This window comes from Centropristis striata, chromosome 14 (genome assembly GCF_030273125.1).
Source record: "Centropristis striata isolate RG_2023a ecotype Rhode Island chromosome 14, C.striata_1.0, whole genome shotgun sequence".
Lineage (NCBI taxonomy): Eukaryota > Metazoa > Chordata > Actinopteri > Perciformes > Serranidae > Centropristis > Centropristis striata.
In genome coordinates, this window is record NC_081530.1 from 34,891,190 (window position 1) to 34,911,959 (window position 20,770).

General features: G+C 37.4%; 2 protein-coding genes across 2 annotated transcripts; one reads left to right on the forward strand and one right to left on the reverse strand.

Annotated features, from left to right (window-relative positions):
* The first annotated feature begins 405 nt into the window (after positions 1-405).
* ndufb9 (NADH:ubiquinone oxidoreductase subunit B9) lies at positions 406-7,340 on the forward strand. Its single transcript, XM_059349883.1, has 4 exons — positions 406-555; positions 3,045-3,237; positions 6,027-6,140; positions 7,053-7,340. Exons 1-4 carry the CDS (start codon positions 467-469, stop codon positions 7,182-7,184), a joined length of 528 nt encoding a protein of 175 aa, XP_059205866.1. The 5' UTR covers positions 406-466; the 3' UTR covers positions 7,185-7,340.
* Positions 7,341-10,097: 2,757 nt separating this feature from the next.
* On the reverse strand, positions 10,098-17,492 carry LOC131984833 (fibrinogen-like protein 1). The gene is made up of 7 exons (XM_059349815.1): positions 17,157-17,492; positions 16,098-16,683; positions 13,960-14,188; positions 12,941-13,075; positions 12,626-12,842; positions 11,483-11,678; positions 10,098-10,316 (listed from the first exon to the last, which is right to left on the reverse strand). Exons 2-7 carry the CDS (start codon positions 16,680-16,682, stop codon positions 10,155-10,157), a joined length of 1,524 nt encoding a protein of 507 aa, XP_059205798.1. The 5' UTR covers position 16,683; positions 17,157-17,492; the 3' UTR covers positions 10,098-10,154.
* Between the last annotated feature and the right edge of the window lie 3,278 nt (positions 17,493-20,770).

The following is a 20,770-nucleotide window of genomic DNA, read 5'->3' on the forward strand; positions in this document are numbered from 1 at the left end:
CACACACACACACACAGACACACACACACACACACACACACACACGCAAACACACACACACACACACACACACACACACACACAAACACACACACACACACAGACACACACACGTATATGTATGTATATGGATATACATGCACCTTTCTGTATATCCGTTCTGTGAGATATATATATATATATATATATATATATATTTTTTTTTTTTTTTTTACTTTTATTATTATTATTATTTTTCAAAATGTTGCAGTAAAACAGTGACTGTTTTCCAGTTTGTCTATATTTGTCATTTTTATAGTTCTGCAGTTTTACGAGTCCTTTTTCTGGAAAAGATGGCCCGTGATCCACTTTTGTACTGGCCCCCTTTTGTGTTGCGCGTTTTGTAGTCATTTACGGTCGCGACGCCACAGAGTCCCAGAATGCACCGCGGCGCTCGGCCAGCAGAAGGTGACAGCGGAGGGTGAAGATGGCGGCGGCCTACCTGAGCCACCAGCAGAAGGTTCTGCGTCTCTACAAGAAGTCCCTGAGACACCTGGAGTCCTGGTGCGTCCACAGGTGAGAACAGCTGCTCTTCTTTCTAACTCCGTGTTGAAGAGGAGAAAAAACTTAATGTCGCTGCTGTTAGCGGTCTGTTTGCTATGATGCTAAGCTAACAGCTAAGCTAACGGCTAACCAGGTCACTCACCGTTAAATCCGCCAGTTTCACTGTAAAATACCGAGTTAAATCAGCTTAAACACTAAATTAAACCATTGGTTTATCCTCCACACGGCCCCGTTAGTTTAAAACATTATATTTGTTATTTAGGTTGTTTATTCACGCTTTATCCGCGTTGAAATCGGTGAATAGTTCTAGCAACACATAAACAAACACACATTTAACAACAAAAACAGCTGATCAGAGTTTAATTTAAGAGCTGATCTCTAGACATTTAACATGGTTTTATTCATAATGATTCTGGTTATTATCAAGAATGTTTCCATGACTGTAGATGTGAAAAAATGACACAAAATTATCGAAATAGACACAAATTGACCAAATAGATGTAAAAATGACTAAAAAGACACAAAATAACCAAAAATAGATGCAAAAATGAATGAAAAAGACACAAATTGACCAAAAATAGATGCAAAAACGACCAAAAAAGACTCAAAATGACCAAAAATAGACGCAAAATGAATGAAAAAGACACAAATTGACCAAAAATAGATGTAAAAATGACTAAAACAGACACAAAATGAAAAAAAAATTGCAAAAATGACTAAAAAAGACACAAAATGATCAACAATACATGGAAAAAAGTTTTAAACCACCTTGTTTTCTTCAGTTTCTTGTTCATGTACCACGTCTGGTACATTTGTTTGGACAAATATAATGGCAATGAAAATATCTGATAAGAGTTTAATTTAACAGCTGATATCTAGACATTTAACATGGTTTTATTCATAATGATTCTGGTTATTATCAAGAATGTTTCCATGACTGTAGATCTAAAAATGACCAAAAAAAGACACAAAATTATTGAAATAGACACAAAAAAATAGATGCAAAAACAACTAATAAAGACACAAAATGACCAAAAAAAAAAAGATTGATTGTTCGTTTTAATGTCTGGTTCAACTAAAGGTTCATTTGTTTGGACAAATATAATGATAACAAAAATATCTGATAAGAGTTTAAGAGCTGATATCTGGATATTTAACATGGTTTTATTGATCATGAGTTTGGTTATTATCATTGTTGTTATCATTATATTTGTCCAACAAATGTACCAGCATTTTAGTTGCACCAGACATTAAAATGAACACGAACCTGAAGAAATGATGACTGTATGACTGTATTTTTGGTCAAATTGTGTCTATTTCGCTAATTTTGTGTCATTATTTGGTCGTTTTTAAATCTATTTTTGGTCAATTTGTGAATTTTTTGGTCAATTTGTGTCTATTTTGTGAATTTTTTGGTCAATTTGTGTCTTTCACTGATTTTGTGTCGTTTTTACATCTATTTCTGGTCAATTTGTGAATTTTTGGGTCAATTTGTGTCTATTTCGATAAGTTTGTCAATTTTTATATCTATTTTTGGTCATTTTGCCAATTTTTTGGTCAATTTGTGTCTATTTCGATAATTTTGTGTCATTATTTGGTCATTTTTACGTCTATTTTTGGTCAATTTGTGAATTTTTTGGTCAATTTGTGTTTATTTCGTGAATTTTTTGGTCAATTTGTGTCTATTTCGATAATTTTGTTTAATTTTTTTGGTCGTTTTTACATCTACAGTCATGGAAACATTCTTGATAATAACCAAAATCATGATCAATAAATCAAACAATGTTAAAACAACAACAACAAATACCTGATAATAGGGGTGTGCCATATCGTATCGTTCACGATAATATCGGTATATTTTTGTTATGGTTAAAAAAAAATGCATATCATGATATTGGCAACGTTCCTACTTCTTGATGTAGTGGCGTAAGGTGAGTCAAGCTTTCAAAATAAGAGCACAGTGTGTAGAATCCACCAGAGAATTTACAAGAAGACTTTCAAAATAAGATGCCTTATATAAAACATACAATAACCTTTATTCTCCTTTACAAAATTTCATCAAAATATGCCCCCGGAACCCCTAAATGGTTATTTTTATTATAAATATAAAATTATATTATTATTAAGAGTCCAGAGTAATTTTTTTTGTATTTGGCAACTGTTGAGATTTGCACTTCACACTACATTTTAGATTTCTATTTATTTATACAGACTAAAAGACAAATCATATTTTCTATATCTTGTTAAGTATTTCTTAATATCGCCTAGAATATCGTTATCGCAAAAATAGCCTGAAATATCTTGATATTTTTTTAGGGCCATATCGCCCAGCCCTACCTGATAACAATAAAGTAAATTAGATTAAGGCCCTTTAAATCTAGTTATGAAAGAATCCTGGACAATATATGAATTTTTTGGGGGGATTTCAGAGTTGAAAATAAATTAAAATAAAGTTTTCTTTTGTGTGAGGAATTTTACAAAGTGTGTTTTCCGTGTTCCAGAGACAAATATCGGTACCACGCCGTGCTGATGCGAGCTCGTTTCGAGGAGAACCGCGAGGAGAAGGACCTGGTGAAGGCCACCATGCTGCTGAGGGCCGGAGAGGAGGAGTTCTGGGAGCGCCAGCACCCCGACCCCTACGTCTTCATCGACTCTCCAGGAGGGACGTCCTACGAGAGATACGACTGCTACAAGGTGAAAACACGTTCAGGCCCCGTTCACACCAGGACGCTCTCAACAGAAGACGCTAAAGAGGCGTTGCGTCTTCACTTTTTATTCCTCGTTTAGACGAGCGTTTTCAGGAGGAAATCTGCTGCATACGGTGATCTAAAGCAGTAGTTCTCAACCTTTTTGAGTCGCGACCCCCAATTTAACATGCATGTTGTCCGCGACCCCCGCTCACTGAACACAATCTCACACGTTCACAGTTCAGATCACCCAAAAGGGAAACAAAATGACCAAAAAAGACACAAATTGACTAAAAAAAGACTCAAAATGACTTAAAAAAGACACAAAATTACCAGAAATAGACACAAAATTACCAAAAATAGACACAAAATGACCAAAAAAGACACAAAATTACCAAAAATAGACACAAAATGACCAAAAAAGACACAAATTGACTAAAAAAAGACAAAATGACTAAAAAAAGACACAAAATTACCAAAAATAGAGACAAAATGACCAAAAAAGACACAAAATTACCAAAAATAGACACTAAATGACCAAAAAAAGACACAAAATGACCAAAAAAGACACAAAATGACCAAAAATAGACACAAAATGACCAAACAAGACATAAATTGACCGAAAAAGACACAAAATTACCAAAAAAAGACACAAAATTACCAAAAATAGACACAAAATGACCAAAAAAAGACACAAAATTACCAAAACACATTAACACATGAACACTTTAACAAAGTGGAGACAGAGCTGACTTCAACTTTTCCACTTTGGAGGCTGGTTTCAGATTTTTGCGTCTTAAAGCCCCCAAAAACGCCGTCACCGTCTAAACGAAAGGCACTTCCCATAAAATATTTTGTCGTTTTACTCGCGAGCGTCCTGGTGTGAACGGGGCCTAAATCAGGAATCATTTCCTGCTGGATGTCATCGTCTCTCTGGCTTCACCAAGAAAAACACTCCAGGTTTTTGTGCAGTTTGTGGCAGTTAGTAACTCCTCCTGCTTCTTCTGCTGTGACCTGGAGTTGAGTGATAAAACTATTAAACAAAAGGAAACCAACATGGAGCTGCAGGCTGTTCCCCAGTGTCGAGGATCCTTCCTTTCACTGGTGTAACGGACTAGTAGTATACTATAATACTATACTATATATAATAATATACTAATAGAGCAGCTAGTGCTTCGTTGTGTAACTCAGGGCTCTCAAACTCAAATTACCTGGAGGCAGTATCAAAACGACCCAAAAAAGACACAAAATGACCCAAAAGGTATACAGAATTACCAAAAATGACACCAAGTGACAGAAAAAAGACACAAAATGACAGAAAACATACACAAAATTACTAAAAAAAACCCCACAAAATTACAAAAAAATACACACTTATTTAAAAAAGACACAAAATGACCCAAAAATGACACAAAATGACCCATAAAGTACACAGAATTACCAAAAATGACACAAAATGACAGAAAAAAGACACAAAATGACCAAAGAAGACACAAAATGACAGAAAAAAACCTAAATTACTTAAAAAAGAAACAAAATGACCAAATAAAGACACATAATTACCAAAAAAGACACAAAATGACAGAAAAAGACACAAAATGACCCAAAACATACACAAAATTACAAAAAAAAAATACACAATTATTTAAAAGACACAAAATGACCCAAAGAGTACACAGAATAACCAAAAAAGACACAAAATGACACAAAAAAGACACAAAATGACAGAAAAAGACAGAAAATGACAGAAAAAGACACAAAATGACCCAAAAAAATATGAAATACAAAAACGAACCTAAGAACGATACACAAAAAAAGCCACAGCTATAAAACGAAGCGTATCTAATGCTGAATTTAATAGTAAAATTGGAGAAACCAACATGAAATTAGAGGGTTCAGTGACCTCTGACCCCCTGACTGTTCACGGAGCGACCATAAGATGTCGCCATTGCACTTTCAACTTATCACAGATATACCGTCTTTGTGTTATTATTGTTTTGGTGCATAATAACAACGTATTTAAAATAAACAAGTGACGCTAGGCCTGGCAGAGAAAAGCAGCCTTTGTTTTTAGGTTAGTTTAGTTTAACAGTTAGATGAAGGAAAACTTGAATCAGGTCAATAAAAGTGATGTAAATATTGTGACCGCCCTGATGAACCTGCTGAAAGTCCTCCAGAACTCTTCTTCTGCTCCTGCAGCTCCCAGAGCGGCTGCTGGACTACTGCTCTTCTTTTGTCATTTTGTGTTTTATTTTAGTCATTTAGTGTCTTTTTTTGGACATTTTGTGTCTTTTTTTAGTCATTTTGTGTTTTATTTTAGTAATTTAGTGTATTTTCAGTCATTTTGTGTCTTTTTTTTAAGTAATTGTCTTTTTTGTAAAGTAATTTTGTGTCTTTTTTTGGTCATTTTATGTCTTTTTTTTAGTCATTTTGTATTTTATTTTAGTAATTTAGTGTCTTCTCAGTCATTTTGTCCTTTTTTTAAGTAATTTTGTGTCTTTTTTTTGGTCATTTTGTGTCTTTTTTTGGTCATTTTATGTCTTTTTTTTTAGTCATTTTGTGTTTTATTTTAGTAATTTAGTGTATTTTCAGTCATTTTGTGTCTTTTTTTAAGTCATTTTGTCTTTTTTGTAAAGTAATTTTGTGTCTTTTTTTGGTCATTTTGTGTTTTTTTTTTTGTAATTTTGTGTCTTTTTTTGCTCATTTTGTGTTTTTTTTAGTAATTCAGTGTCTTTTCAGTAATTTAGTGTTTTTTTTGGGTCATTTTTCAGTATTTTCTCTGGTTTGGTCCTGCAGGTCCCAGAGTGGGCGCTGGACTACTGGCACCCGTCAGAGAAAGCCATGTACCCCGACTACTTCTCCAAGAGAGAGCAGTGGAAGAAACTGAGAGACCAGAGCTGGGAGAGAGAGGTGAGACACACACACACACACACACACACACACACACACACACACACACACACACACACGGAGATAACGCTTCACCCATTCAGGCCTAAAACGCTGGAAAACCTATGGGCCATTTTCAAAAAACCCCGTAAACCGTAAAGGTCTCAAACTCACGGGCCAATAGTGGCCCTCGTGACGATATTTTGTGGCCCCCACCTTGATATGAAAGTTTAATGTGAGTTTTATATGAATGGCACTTTACCGTGTTGTGTGTGGAAGGTCCCTTTATTTACTTTTTTTGGTAATTTTGTGTCTTTTTTTAAATATATATATATTTTTTTTTAGCAATTCTGTCTTTTTTAGTTAATTTTGTGTCCTTTTTAAAAATAATGTCTTTTTTTTAAAATATTTTTTTGTCTTTTTAGTCCTTTGTGTCTTTTTTTAGTAGTTTTCTGGCTTTTTTGATCATTTAGTTTATTTTTTAAGTAATTTAGGTTTTTTCTGTCATTTTGTTTTTTTTAAAAAATCATTTTGTCTTTTTTTTTAGTAATTCTGTCTTTTTTAGTTAATTTTGTGTCCTTTTTTAAATATATATATATATTTTTTAATAATTTTGTGTCTTTTTTAAATAATTTTGTGTCTTTTTTTTAAAATCATTTTGTGTCTTTTTAGTCCTTTTGTGTCTTTTTTTAGTAGTTTTCTGGCTTTTTTGGTCATTTAGTTTATTTTTTAAGTAATTTAGGTTTTTTCTGTCATTTTGTTTTTTTTTTAAATTATTTTGTGTCTTTTTAATAATTTTGTTTCTTTTTTTTGGTAATTTTGCGTATTTTTTTCAGTCATTTTGTGTCTTTTTTTGGTCATTTTTGGCCCTCAGGTAATTGTAGTTTGAGAGCCCTGGTTTGTAACCGTTCTTCCCTCCTCGTCTGCTTCCAGGTGGCCCAGCTGGAGGCTGAGACGGCCCCCGACGGGCCCCGGACCGAGGCCCTTCCTCCGGCCCGGAGGGAGGGAGACCTCCCCCCTATGTGGTGGCAGTTTGTCACCCGGCCCAGAGCGCGGCCCTCATAAACACTCTGCTGAGTCACCAGGTTCACCTTGGTCTGTTCTGCTGGTTTCCTCTCGTCCTTCAGCCAGTTTAAACAGCTTTCTGACTTCTGGAAGTCCTGTAGATGTTTCAATAAAACCTGTAACTGTTCCAATAAATAAATAAATATATGATGATGATGATGTTTGTGTGTTGTGTACAATGAGACACATTGCATGTTCTGTTTAACTGCAAACTGGAGACATAATCCTCTGAATGTTGACATCTACAGAGTAAAATTCAATGAGTGAGAACCAGTTTTACTCATATTTGCACAGAACATCTGTCACACTGGGCTCCACCGTCCCAGACTAGAAGCTCAAAGTCTTTGGTAAATCTAGAAGTTTTACTGGAGTCACGGCGCTCCGTCGTCTCCATGGTTCAGGTTCAGGTAGTAATCTGGTTCATATCGGTCTTTAACTAGTCTTGGGTTGGTCGCAGTGATGTAACACAACATGGTTTTATTCAGAATGATTTTGGTTATTATCAAGAATGCTTCCATGAGATGTAGATGTAAAAATGATCAAAAAAGGACACAAAATAACCAAAAATAGATGTAAAATGATCAAAAAAGGACACAAAATGACCATAAATATGTTAAAATGATTAAAAAAAGACACAAAATGACCAAAAATAGATGTAAACATGATCAAAAACCCACAAAATGACCAAAAATAGATGTAAAAATGTCTAAAAAGACACAAAATGACCAAAAATAGATGTAAAAATAATCAAAAAACCCACAAAATGACCAAAAATAGATGTAAAAATCTCTAAAAAAGACACAAAATGACCAAAAATAGATGTTAAAATGACTAAAAAAGACACAAAATGACCAAAAATAGATGTAAACATGATCAAAAACCCACAAAATGACCAAAAATAGATGTAAAAATGTCTAAAAAGACACAAAATGACCAAAAATAGATGTAAACATGATCAAAAAACCCACAAAATGACCAAAAATAGATGTAAAAATCTCTAAAAAAGACACAAAATGACCAAAAATAGATGTTAAAATGACTAAAAAAGACACAAAATGACCAAAAATAGATGTTAAAATCTCTAAAAAAAGACACAAAATGATCACAAATAGATATAAAAATCTCTAAAAAAGACACAAAATGACCAAAAATAGATGTAAAAATGATCAAAAATGACAGAAAATGACCCAAAATAGTTGTAAAAATGTCAAAAAAATAATTTAGTGTGAAATTTTGTGTCTCTTTTGGTCATTTTTAAGTAATTTAGTTTTTTTGTCATTTTGTGTCTTGTGTCTTCCCCAAGAAGTCTGCAAGTTGTGAAACCTTGTCCACATCAGGACGTTCTGCAGACCTCCAGAGGGTTCGTTTAGGGTGCAAACTTCACTGGTTTATTCACTACAATTTATATGCATAACATAGTTTTCCCAGTTGCTAACAAAACCAAACACACCATGAATTTGTAAAACAAATACTTTATTAAAAACATTGAACTTGAGTCATGTAAGCCAGAAAAAATAGTCGACTTAATGATACAGAAATGTGTAGAAATAGAGGCAATAGAGGTAAAAAAAATGCATTTTACTATGCAGCCTACATTATAAAAGCTGTGCAATATAAAAAGTGGAGTTATCAGCAGATTGTAGAGCTTTCACAGTTTGTATGACTGAAGTCTGCAAGGGCTCAGTAGTCAGTGCTGCTTCTGAACTAAACTCGTGTTCATATAAAACAAGTCTTTGCCCTTAAATACGAAGACCCAGAACCAACAATGTGCTGGTATGTTCCCGACCTCTCTCCCTCTCAGCTCCAGTCTCATTAGTTGTTACTGCAGGTGCAAATGTCTTGAAAAATTGCTCAGAAATATATTTTTATATAAAGGCTGGACAGCTTTGAAATAGGACATTTGTTGGGAACTATTTTCAGCAGCGGATGAACACACATTCGGAGTTCTTGGCAGTTTTTCTGGTAGTCCTGGGGGGTCAGACCAGGCGGCAACCTCGGCAACCTCCGGGTCAGACCAGGTGGCAACCTCCTGGTCTGAGCAGGGAGGCAAACCAGGAAGTGCCTTAAGCTGCATTCTACCAAAAATTCCAGCAGGGGGCGCTAAATTTGGCTGCAGAAGCATTTTTGTCCATTCATTTCAATGCAAAATTTGAAAACTTCTCACTTGATTTATTAGCTCAGAAATGTTTTTCAGGACAACACTATGGTCTCAATCACTAGTAAAACATCTTCTTCAAGACAATCTGATGTTAATAATGTAAATAATGGCCCCAGAAGAAAATAGAAGTTAAAGAATCGTATGATTGGGGGCGGGGCTACCTTTGATTGACAGGTCACTAACAAGGCGAGCCGTCATCAGGAGAGAAGCAGAACAATGCGTATCCACGGCAACGTGTCAATAAAGTTATATATAACGTTATATAGATATAAAAGAGGACGTTTAGCGGTCTGGAATTTTTGGTAATTTTATGTCTTTTTTTGGTATTTTTAACATGTTTTTGGTAGCTGCTTTTTTTGATAATTTAGTGTCTCTTTTTGTAATTTCACATCTTTTCTACATCTTTTTTTGGTCATTTTGTGTCTTTCTTGGTCATTTTTGGTCATTTTACATTTTTTGTTGGTCTCTTATGATTTTTATTTTCTAATTCTGTGTCTGTTTTATGTCTTTTTACGCCTCCTTTTTTAAAATGTCTTCCTGGGTGTTCTGCTGGGAAACATTTAAGGTTTATTGTTAATTGTTTATTGTTATTGTTAATTTATTTTTTATTTTATGTCATTTCACATGTTTTTTTAAAATCTTTTTACATCTTTCTTTTTGGTAATTTTTTGGTGTCTTTTTGTTATTTTAATTTTACGTTGTTTTTTTTTTTACGTCTCCTGGGTGGAAGTCCTGGGTTTATTTGTTCTGAAAGAGTTTCCACGGCAACGTGTCAATAAAGTTATTTTTTTATTTATATACAGTGCTGTACGTCAGACTGCTCCGTCACTGTGGCGCAGACGAGGCCTGAAGTTGCGCGGTCGTATCATCATGGTGACCTCCTTCAGAGAGTAGAAGTCCGACTCCTTCCAGGAGAACCAGACGATGCCGTCGGGCCCGAGAAGGTTCTGAGCTTTCAGAGAGTAGCGCCCCCCCTGGTGGGAAAAAACATGTCAACATTAAGAGTGTTTCCACTACAGTCCAATACCCAGAATGAGGCGGTCTCACTCGCTGAAACGCCCCTAAATCTGAATACGAGCCGTCCTGAGGGTCTTTTGTCTGGACTTTTTTCGTCCCTGTAGAAGAGCAGGGACGTTTTTCTCCCCTGAAAAAAGCCTGGTTGCTGATTGGATAGAACACTAAGCAGGATGTGACGTAGTACTCGACGCCACAACAACACGCGACATTTGTAAAAGCCGGAGAAGCAGTGTTGCCAACTTAGTAACTTTGTTGCTATATTTAGTGACTTTTCAGACCCCCTTAGAGACTATTTTTCAAGAAAGCCACTGGAGACAAATCCAGAGACTTTTTCTGGTGTTATTGGAGACTTTTAGAGACTCGTTCTTACTCTTCTTAACGAGTCGAAAGTTGCACAGTCCTCCTGCAGCAGTCTCTCCCAGCTGCAGAGCCAGAGGGGATGTTAACCCCTTAGCGTCCAGTCTGCAAATTGCTAACAGGCTAACAGTTAGCTCTGTAGCAGTACAGTGTGCTTGTGCTTTTTTATTGTGTTTACTCTCTCTTTTTAAAAGTCTTTCTTTCTTTTTTTCTGGGTGGTTTTGCTGTATAGGCAGTTGTTGTCCAGCATGGAGTAACTCTAAGCCACTCTAACTTGGCTTTTAGCAGAGATACTTTATTATGTAAAAAAAATTACGCATTTCAACCTTCGCCAATTCTTAATGAACACTGTTACTAGTGTGTTACTATTTTGACAGATCTGGCGAGAGGGATCTTGCTTGAGTTATTTTTCTCCTGATTTGTTCGTCTGATAAATGCTGTTTTTGTGTCAGAATGTTCAGAAGACGTTTCCTGTGAAAAGTGGGTCCATTATTTACTTTGGTGACTCTCTATAATCTGAGCTGACATTCAGACCATCTCAGAAGCCTTTATTTGCACTGCATAAGAGTAACGAGTACTAGAACAATGAAATTAGCCATCAACCCGTCCAAATGTATACTTAAAACACACATACAATATGACAGAGTTGGACAGAACAGGGATACAGCTGCTTTCACCATCCTAAAAGACTTGAATGTGCATCTGCCATTGTAGAACCACCAATAGGAAAGCTCTCTGCAAGAAGACGCCACAGGACGTGTCCTACCTTGTAGTAGACGCCGTTGAGGTTGGCGTAGAAACACTGGTGGAACCACCAGCCCGAGTGGCTGATCTCGGCGCAGATGTTGCCGGTGTCGGGCGTGCTGAAGCCGTGCTGGTTGTGGTACCAGCCAAACGAGTCCTCCACCGTCCCACTGAAACCAGACACATGGAGGCGGTACCGGTTCTCCTCATCCTCGATCCTGCAGGAGAGCAGACCAGGATCCCTTAAGCCAGTGGTCTCACACTCAAATGACCTGGGGGCCACTGGAGGCAGTATCAAAATGACCAAAAAAAGACACAAAATTATTTAAAAAAGACACAAAATCACAGAAAAAACAATAAATTACTTTAAAAAAGACACAAAATTACCAAAAAGACGCAAAATGACCAAAAAACGACACAAAATTACTAAAAAAAATGACACAAAATGACAGAAAACACAATAAATTACTTAAAAAAGACACAAAATGACAAAAAAAAGACAAAATGACCAAAAGACACAAAATTACAAAAAAGACACAAAATGACTGAAAAGACACTAAATTACTTAAAAAAAGACACAAAATTACAAAAAAGACACAAAATGACCAAAAAAGACACATAATGACCAAAAAAAGACAGAATTATTAAAAAAGACACACAATTATTTTTTTTAAAAAGACAAAATTATTTTTTTAAAGACACAAAATTATTCAAAAAAGACAAAATTACCCAAAAAAAGACACAAAATTATTTTTTAAAAAAGACAAAGAATTACCAAAAAAAAAGTAATTAAAGGGACCTTCCACACACAACACGGTAAAGTGGTCACCGTGATGTCACTCATTGGTTTGTGGCCTTGTTAGTGACCTGTCAATCAAAGGTAGCCCCGCCCCAAATCATAAGATTCTTTATCTTCTATTTTCTTCTAAATGGGGCCATTATTTACACTATTAACATCAGAATGTCTTGAAGAAGATTTTTTACTAGTGATTGAGACCATAGTGTTGTCCTAAAAAACATTTCTGAGGTAATAAATCAAGTGAGGAATTTTAAAATTTTGCATTGAAATGAATGGACATAAATGCTTCTGCAGCCAAACTTAGCGCCCCCTGCTGGAATTTTTGCCGCCTGGTCTGACCCGGAGGTTGCCGCCTGGCCCTCCTACCTGAAGCTGTGGTACAGGGCGTGTCTGTGGGCGTGGCTCCAGTCCTGCAGGTCGATGCGGAGGCTGTAGTGTCCCTGGCTGGTCAGCAGGTGGAGCTGTTGGTTGCCCAGCCAGTGTTCTCCTCGCGGCTCGCCGAAGCCGCCGCGGTACTCCGACCAGCCGCGGTTAAAACTCACCGAGCCGTCGCGCCGCCGCTGGAACACCGTCCAGCCTCCGCCTGGAGACAGATATATCATGTCCAATTTCACCTTTATTTATACACACACACTCACGTTTGCTGCATATATGTGGGAATATATAACATCGGTGTCTCACCCTCAGTCTCCATGTCGCAGTAGACAGGCAGGGTGTTGCCAGGCGACAGGATGATGGTGTAAACACCAGAATGACGAACGCCGTTGTGATAAAGAGACGCACAGTCGGATGAACAGAAAGACATGTGCTGTCCGTCTGAGGGAGATAGACAGACACAGAAGTAAGGAAACTGTAAAACATGAAGTTGATGTTGCTTCTTTAACCTCTTTTTTTTCTTTCGGAGGCTATAATGGACTCAATTTTAAGACTGCAGACTATTTTTTTGTGAGGAACAAGGGGAAATGGTGGATTTTAATGAAAGTGGCCGCTAGGGTTGCCAACCGTCCCTTGAAAAACGAAATCGTCCAGTATTTAGAAACAAAAGGACCTGTCCTGTATTGAGGTGAAAAGGGACGCACTTTGTTCCGTAATACGGTGACAGTCAAAAAATAGTCAGTAAATGCCAATGAAAAATGAATAACAGGGCACATTATATTAAAACTAGCGCTAAACTTGCCCCGTCCTGCTCTGTGACCAATGAGCGAACAGCATATTCACACACGATGACGATACAGAATACGCTCATCCCATTGGTCGAGGAGAAGATAGCAGAAGACAACAAAGCAGCATGCATCGGTGACTAAAACAGACGCCGACACTGCTTTACGGGGCGACACACCTTCGAGCAGCAATGCCACTAGTACTCCTCCGAGAAAAAATGCAGAGAGGAATGGGAAAAAAGAAACACCTGGGTGGAAAAAGTGTGCAATATAATCTATAAAGCCACTGCACAGTGTGCCGGAGCTCTTTTTCCGTAGCCCATGGTGGACTGACTGATCTGAAACAATAGCCATTCAATTGTATCCATGCTGCTCCAATAAAATAAGTAAATCAAATTATTATCATTGGTCATGAGTTACCTTAAAAAGTGAAAAAAAAAAAAGTTGCTAATAATTTTTTTCTACATGTCCTAAACCAGTCTAATGTCATGGGGTCCTTTTTGAGCATGTTGAACACGGTGCAGCAGGCTGACGGTGTACCTGGTGTGTCTCGCATGCTGAGCTGCGGTGTCATTCTGATGAAGTTGATGCTGCAGCCAGTGTCGTGGCTCATTCGCTGCACGGCGGCCGACAGGTTGTGCAGCTCCACCTGCAGCTCGTGCAGCAGCGTGGCGTGCACGTGGAGCAGAGTGTCCGCCTTGGCGAGACTCGACTCCAGAGAGCGAAGCTGCTGGTCAACATTTGGGTTTAAGGTTTCACTTTCTTCACCCTGAGAGAAGAAAGCAGAGAGTGTTTGTGAGGTTTGTCATCGTTCTCCTGTTGAAAACAATTACAAGAAAGTGGAAAGTTGAGACTATCTTAAAGGGATGCATTTCTACCAACAGTGTGTGCTTTTAAAGTTTAAACCTAATGATCACAATATCGGATCATTAAATTCAATCGAGATATAAAGGAAGGAGTCTCTGTTTGTCTGACAGACTTTCTCAACAACCGTTCATCTGATCGACTTCACACACGGCAGGTGTATCGTCGAAATCATGAAAAAAAAAGCTCAAAATGAGAAGAAAAAAGTAAAAATGAGAGGGAAAAAAGTCGAAGTCATGAGAAATAATTAAAAATCAGGAAAAAAAAGTCAAAATAACGAGAAAAGGGTTGAAGTCAAGAGAAAAAAGTAAAAATGAGAAAAAAAGTCACGAAAAAAAATGGGAAAGATAAGTCGAAATCACGAAAAAGTCAGAATGAGAAGAAAAAAGTCGAAGTCATGACAAAAAAGTCAATAAAATGAGAAAAAGTTGAAGTCGAGAAAAAAGTAAAAATGAGAATAAAAAAGTCGAAATCACGAAAAAAGTGAAAATGAGAAAGAAAAATCGAAATCATGAAAAAAGTGAAAATGAGAAAAAAAGTTGAAGTCACGAGAAATAATTCAAAATGAGAAAAAAGTAAAAATAAATAGAAAATAGTCAAAATAACAAGAAAAAAGTTGAAGTCCCAAGATGAAAAATAGTCTCTGGACAAGACAGACTCAGAAGGATGCAGGGCTGCGACCAAAAGGTCTCACGGCCTGCAGCTAATCCTTTTATTATTCAGGGTTAAGGAGGACTTAGTGGGTGTCAAGACAGGGAGATAAAGACAGACAGAGATAAGTAGAGAGAGAGGAGGGTGTTGTTTCCTACTTTCCTGTCTGAGTCATTCTTAGCCTGAGTGTGAGTGTTTTAATTGTTTCAAATTTTACATTAGAATTTACAAATCTTATGTCAGATGTTCCTCCAGGCTCCTGTCTGTACTAAAATTAAAACATTTAGGTTGTGATCCTGCATCAAGGTTATTATAGTTAACGAAAACTAACGAAATAACGAAAACTAGAATTGAAAAAACATTTTTGTTAACTGAAAAAAAAAAAAAAAAATGAAAACTGACTGAAACTGTATTTTGTGGTTACAACACAAACTAAAATTATAAGGAAAATGTCCTTTGTTTTCGTCTTTGTCAACTTTTTTCATACGTAAACCTTTTTGGTTGATATGAAATCTATTTCATCTATTTGTCTCATCCATCTCAGCCCCAATAACTTTACTAAGTCATAGAACCAAAGGAAATAAAGGAAACATTTATTGTAACCTTTTTGAATCTGGCACCCAACAAATACCCCATTACAAAAAACTACAACTAATAAAAACTAAACTAAAACTAAGCATTTTCCGAGAAATAAAAACGAATGAAAACTAGTCAACTCACTCTAAAAACTAATTAAAACGACCTGAATTTGAAAACTAAAATTGACAACGAAAGGACCCTTTTTCTGGAAAAGGGTCCTATGCTCCCCAGTATGTATTGCTACAGGGGAACATAGGATCCTTTTGGGGAAAAACGGGGAACATAGGACCTTTTTTGGGGAAAAACAGGAACATAGGACCTTTTTTAGGAAAAACGGGAACATAGGACCTTTTTGGGGAAAAACAGGAACATGGGACCTTTTTGGGGAAAAACAGGAATATAGGACCTTTTTTGGGAAAAACGGGGAACATAGGACCTTTTTTGGGAAAAACAGGAATATAGGGCCTTTTTGGGGAAAAACGGGAACATAGGACCTTTTTTGGGAAAAACGGGGAACATAGGACCCGGGGAAGATAGGAAGGAACCCACACAGACAGAGATAAATGTTGACCTCAGCAGTGTACCTTCACCTCCAGGTCCTCGACTCGATGCCGGTGGTTCCTGAGCTCCTCCTGCAGCTCTGACATCGTCTCCCTCAGCTCCTCCAACTGCTCCTTTCTGTTCTCGTTCTCGTGGAGCCAGTACGAGATGTCGTCCGTGCAGCGGAACATATCCGGGCAGCGCTGCTGCGACGATCCCACCGCCACCGGAGGCAGCGTCGCCATCAGCCGGCACAGTCCGCCGGACGTCAGCTGGCTGCTGTACTCGCCGCAGTGCGCGGATGAAGAGCCAATAGTCTGGCTGAAGGTTTGTTCGGTGCCGCGTATCACCGGCGGGGCGTCGGGGTGCAGCTCAGAGTTTGTTTCCAGGAGGGAAGAGGGAGGGTGCCAGTCAGCGTCCTCGTAGTTGTCCTTGTCTAAGTCCCAGTTTGTGTCTGGTAGGTCCATGCTTGTTTGGACGTCCGCCACATCTCCGTTTGTTTCTCGTAGGGCGTTGGGGTGAACATCCTCATCATGTCCAACATCCGTGTGTTCGTCAGAGGCCGTGACAGGCCGGTGAGATCGGCCGGTCAGTAAGACAAAAGTCAGTAAAATGGATCGCCACTTCATCCTGAACGTGTAGTGTGAATCCGTTGAAAATATATGTAACATAAAGAAATTAATGCATGATTGCATGACCTGGCACAAGGTAGGATATCAGTTTTATGGGAAAGGAAAAACTCATTAGACAAGTCAGCTCAGCATGTCGTAAGCGGATGCTCTGGTTGATACGATAACATTAGAACAGGAATCTGACCTCCCAAGTGTGCTCTTATATCAAAAGTGGAACATAACAGGGAATTACAGGACATTGAACCTTAGTTACACAGAAATAATAACGCACAAACCTGCAAACTAAAAAGGGTGTTGTCTCGCTCAGTGTTGTTCTGACTTTTGGATTTGTCTGTCACCTCTGACATCTGTATCTGTTTTTGATACTTGCAAAATAAATCCTGCACAAAGGCTGTAATTCGAATCTACCTGGTCGTCAAGTGTTTTTCTTTAAAGATTTCCTACGACAAATGCTTATTTAATCCTCCTTACTCATTGTTGTTGACTTTTATCCATAGTAACTTCAACTGAAGTCAACTGTAGATTCATAGCAACAAGATGACGTCCAGATTTTGCAGTTAGGCTTCGATCCAGGATTGCGGAAGAACTGTTCTAGACAAAATTAAAACAAAGTCCAGATGGTGTTAAGGAACCTCAAACTGTGACATCCAAGGCAGGTTTCTGTTAAAGTGATCAACCTGGTCCAACGGCATCAGCTGCTTTACATCCACTGGATTGGTAGTGGAAGAGATCATGGAAAATCTTGTTAACCTTTAGCCCTGGAAACAAGGTTACAACCAGGATATCATCAAGGGAAGCAGTTCAACACCAAGGTAAGTCTCAGCCAAGAAACTGTGGAGTTCTTTATGTGAAGAAGAGGAGTTGTAGACAGGGATGTTGGTTAACTGAAACACTAAACATACTGGACCCTTTCAGGACACTTTACTATCTTCAGTGGGACAAATTTGCTTTACATCTCGAGTAAATCAAGACTCCAAACTGGTGCCATACCATCCATCCGACTGCCCGATAGTCCAAAGAAGTGGTCTTTCTCTAACACTAAATAAGTGTTTTTTTGTGCCCAAACTTTAACCATTCCTTAACCACAGCAAAGGTGCAGATATACTTGCTGTATGATGGCACATCGCCAGAATTTACCGCAATGTGTGCGCAAGAAGCAACACACACATGAACGGTAGGGGCAGTGTAGGAGGAGAACTCACCATATTCATGATGTGCTTTTTATTTAACACATTTAAGCAGGGAAAGCATTACCGTATTTCTACCATTAAAACCAGAGGGGCTGTTGTGTTATTCTACCATTAAAGCCGGGAAAGCGGATACGTCGTTTTGTAGTATTTGTAGTTTTTTCCACCTATTTTCGGTCTCTTGGCCAATGAAATTCATCAAAAAAAGACACAAAATGAACAGTTATTTTGTTTCTTTTTTGGTCATTTTTGTCATTTTGTGTCTTTTTGTGTCCCTTTTTAGTAATTTTGTTTCTTTTTTGTCATTTTGTGTAATTTTTTAGTCATTTTTTGTCTTTTTGTGTCCCTTTTTAGTAATTTTGTTTCTTTTTTGGCTATTTTGTGTCATTTTGTAGTCATTTTGTGTCTTTTTGTGTCCCTTTTCAGTCATTTTGTTTCTTTTTTGGTCATTTTGTGTCATTTTTTTTGTCATTTTGTGTCTTTTTGTGTCTTTTGTAGTAATTTTGTTTCTTTTTTGGTCATTTTGGTATTTTTTTTGTTGATGATTACAAAGTTCTGGAAAAGTCCCATGTTGCATTGCGACACTCCCACATGTATTCTGATGCATTTCATTGGCCAAGAGACCAAAAATAGGTGGAAAAAACTACAAATACTACAAAACGACGTATCCGCTTTCCCGGCTTTAATGGTAGAATAACACAACAGCCCCTCTGGTTAATGGTAGAAATGCGGTAATGCTTTCCCGGTTTAAATGGGTTAACCCAGCTTGCCTGGTTTTTCCTTGTTTTTTTTTTAATATAACATCAATGGTTACTCCCGAACCTTAATTTTGGGACGTAATGTAATAGGGGCTTGTCCGGGATCATAATTTATTAAAAAAATATCCTCCAACTAAAACACTCTCTGAAAATACGAACCAAAATACAAGGACCAACTGGGTTTTCCTTCCCTGTTGCACAGGATTGGAAAACACAACAGTACAATATGCAAAACCCCGATACTTCTATTAGTAGGCAAGTATGAGAACAACAACAACACAGCTGATTGTTATACACAAATCCATAAACAAACAGCAAGCCAATCTGTGGCCTCTATTTAAAAAACATGCATGTATTTGTGCACTTCCTCTTTAACTTATTGCTCAGTTTGTTCTGTGTTTAATTGTTTGTCTACCTCTGAGAGTCAAATTTCTTGTATGTTGCACACATACTTGGCCAATAAAGGAGATTCTGATACTGATGTGACCAAAGTAGACAATATGAATCATGCTCTCTCAAAGACATTTGGGAAAAACATCTATTAGAACAACTATAAACACACAGATGGAACTAAATGTTCTCAAGTCTCAGCTTCTAGGAATCCTGCAAATGGACCTTTAAACAAAACATTGTTGTCACTGGTTGTTATCTAGAATCATTCAGTATAAACTCTGTTCACTGTTGACGTCTTTCGCCTGTGTTTCCCTAAAATGCAGCTTCAAGAAAGTTCTCAGGCAATGCAGCTACAACACAACGAAACATAAGTAAATGTTGATGTGAGAGTCTAAAGATTATCCTTTTTTTAAAATGTAACACTCCTACCTGTCTGTCATCCTGTCTGTCGCAGCATCACGTCAGTGGAAAAGCATCAGCACAGCCAGGAGACTGTGTGTTTGTACCGGGTACGACATCTTATCATGATAATCCTCTCAGGGGATTGGCAGCCAGTGGCCCTGAAGGTAATAGATTACATTTGATGGGATTAGAGCAGGGGTCTCAAACTCAAATTACCTCAGGGACGGCTGGAGGCAGTATCAAAATGACCAAAAAAAGACACAAAATTACTAAAAAAAAGACACAAAATGACAGAAAAAAAAATGAAATTACTTAAAAAACACTGAATTACCAAAAAAGGCACAGAATGACCAAAAAAGACACAAAATGACCAAAAAAAGACACAAAATTACTAGAAAAAGTCACAAAATGACTCAAAAAACACTAAATTACAAAAAAAAAGGCACAAAATGACCCAAAAAGACACAAAATGACTGAAAAAACACTAAATTACCTTAAAAAGGACACAAAATGACAAAAAAGACACAAAATGACTAAAAAACACACAAAATGACCAAAAAAGACACAAAATGACAGAAAAAAAAATTCTTAAAAAATAAATAAAATGACCAAAAAATACACAGAATCACCAAAAAAGACACAAAATTATTAAAAAAGACACAAAATGACAAAAAAAAGACACAAAATTACTTTAAAAAAGACACAATATTACCAAAACAGTAATTAAAGGGACCTTCCACACACAACACGGTAAAGTGCCATTCATATAAAACTCACATTAAACTTTCATATCAAGGTGGGGGCCACAAAATATCGTCACGAGGGCCACAATTGAGTTCGCAAAATTCAATGTCAATTTTCTGTGGCGAACATCTGTTTAGTTGAGGCAGAGCAATCGAGCACAGATACACAGAGCGCCTCTTCGGCCAATCAGCACCTCCGTTTTCTTTTGAAACATTTGTTGCCACCCGGTTGCCATGGCGCCTCTTCGGCCAATCAGTACCTCCGTTTTCTGTGCTCGATTGCTCTGCCTCAACTACCCAAATGTTCGTTTGCAGAAAATTGAAATGGAATTTTCACCTTTTTGCCACCTTCAGGACAAAGCTAACATTTTAGCAAAAATCATCAGCACAGTATGGAGAGTTTTTTTATGTTATGGGGTGTAATTAACAGGGGATTAAGGTTGATTAATTACCTTTTGTTGGCTCATAAATTTAACATGAAGCATTTATTATTTCTGTTGACATAAGCTCAGAGAAACTGACTGTTCGTCGAACTCCTGCAATTAAATTCAAAGTGCCCAAAGTGTTCTGATGGTGTGTCGATAATGTCTTCGGTCGGCTCG

Excerpts from the sequence above, each read along its gene's own strand:
- ndufb9 (XM_059349883.1), top strand. The coding sequence starts at position 467 with ATGGCGGCGGCCTACCTGAGCCACCAGCAGAAGGTTCTGCGTCTCTAC. Across the intron at positions 3,238-6,026 it reads AGAGATACGACTGCTACAAG|GTCCCAGAGTGGGCGCTGGA; the intron begins GTGAAAACACGT and ends TTGGTCCTGCAG. Across the intron at positions 6,141-7,052 it reads ACCAGAGCTGGGAGAGAGAG|GTGGCCCAGCTGGAGGCTGA; the intron begins GTGAGACACACA and ends GTCTGCTTCCAG.
- LOC131984833 (XM_059349815.1), bottom strand. The coding sequence starts at position 16,682 with ATGAAGTGGCGATCCATTTTACTGACTTTTGTCTTACTGACCGGCCGA. Across the intron at positions 12,843-12,940 it reads CTGCGACATGGAGACTGAGG|GCGGAGGCTGGACGGTGTTC; the intron begins GTGAGACACCGA and ends ATCTGTCTCCAG. Across the intron at positions 11,679-12,625 it reads GCCCTGTACCACAGCTTCAG|GATCGAGGATGAGGAGAACC; the intron begins GTAGGAGGGCCA and ends GCTCTCCTGCAG.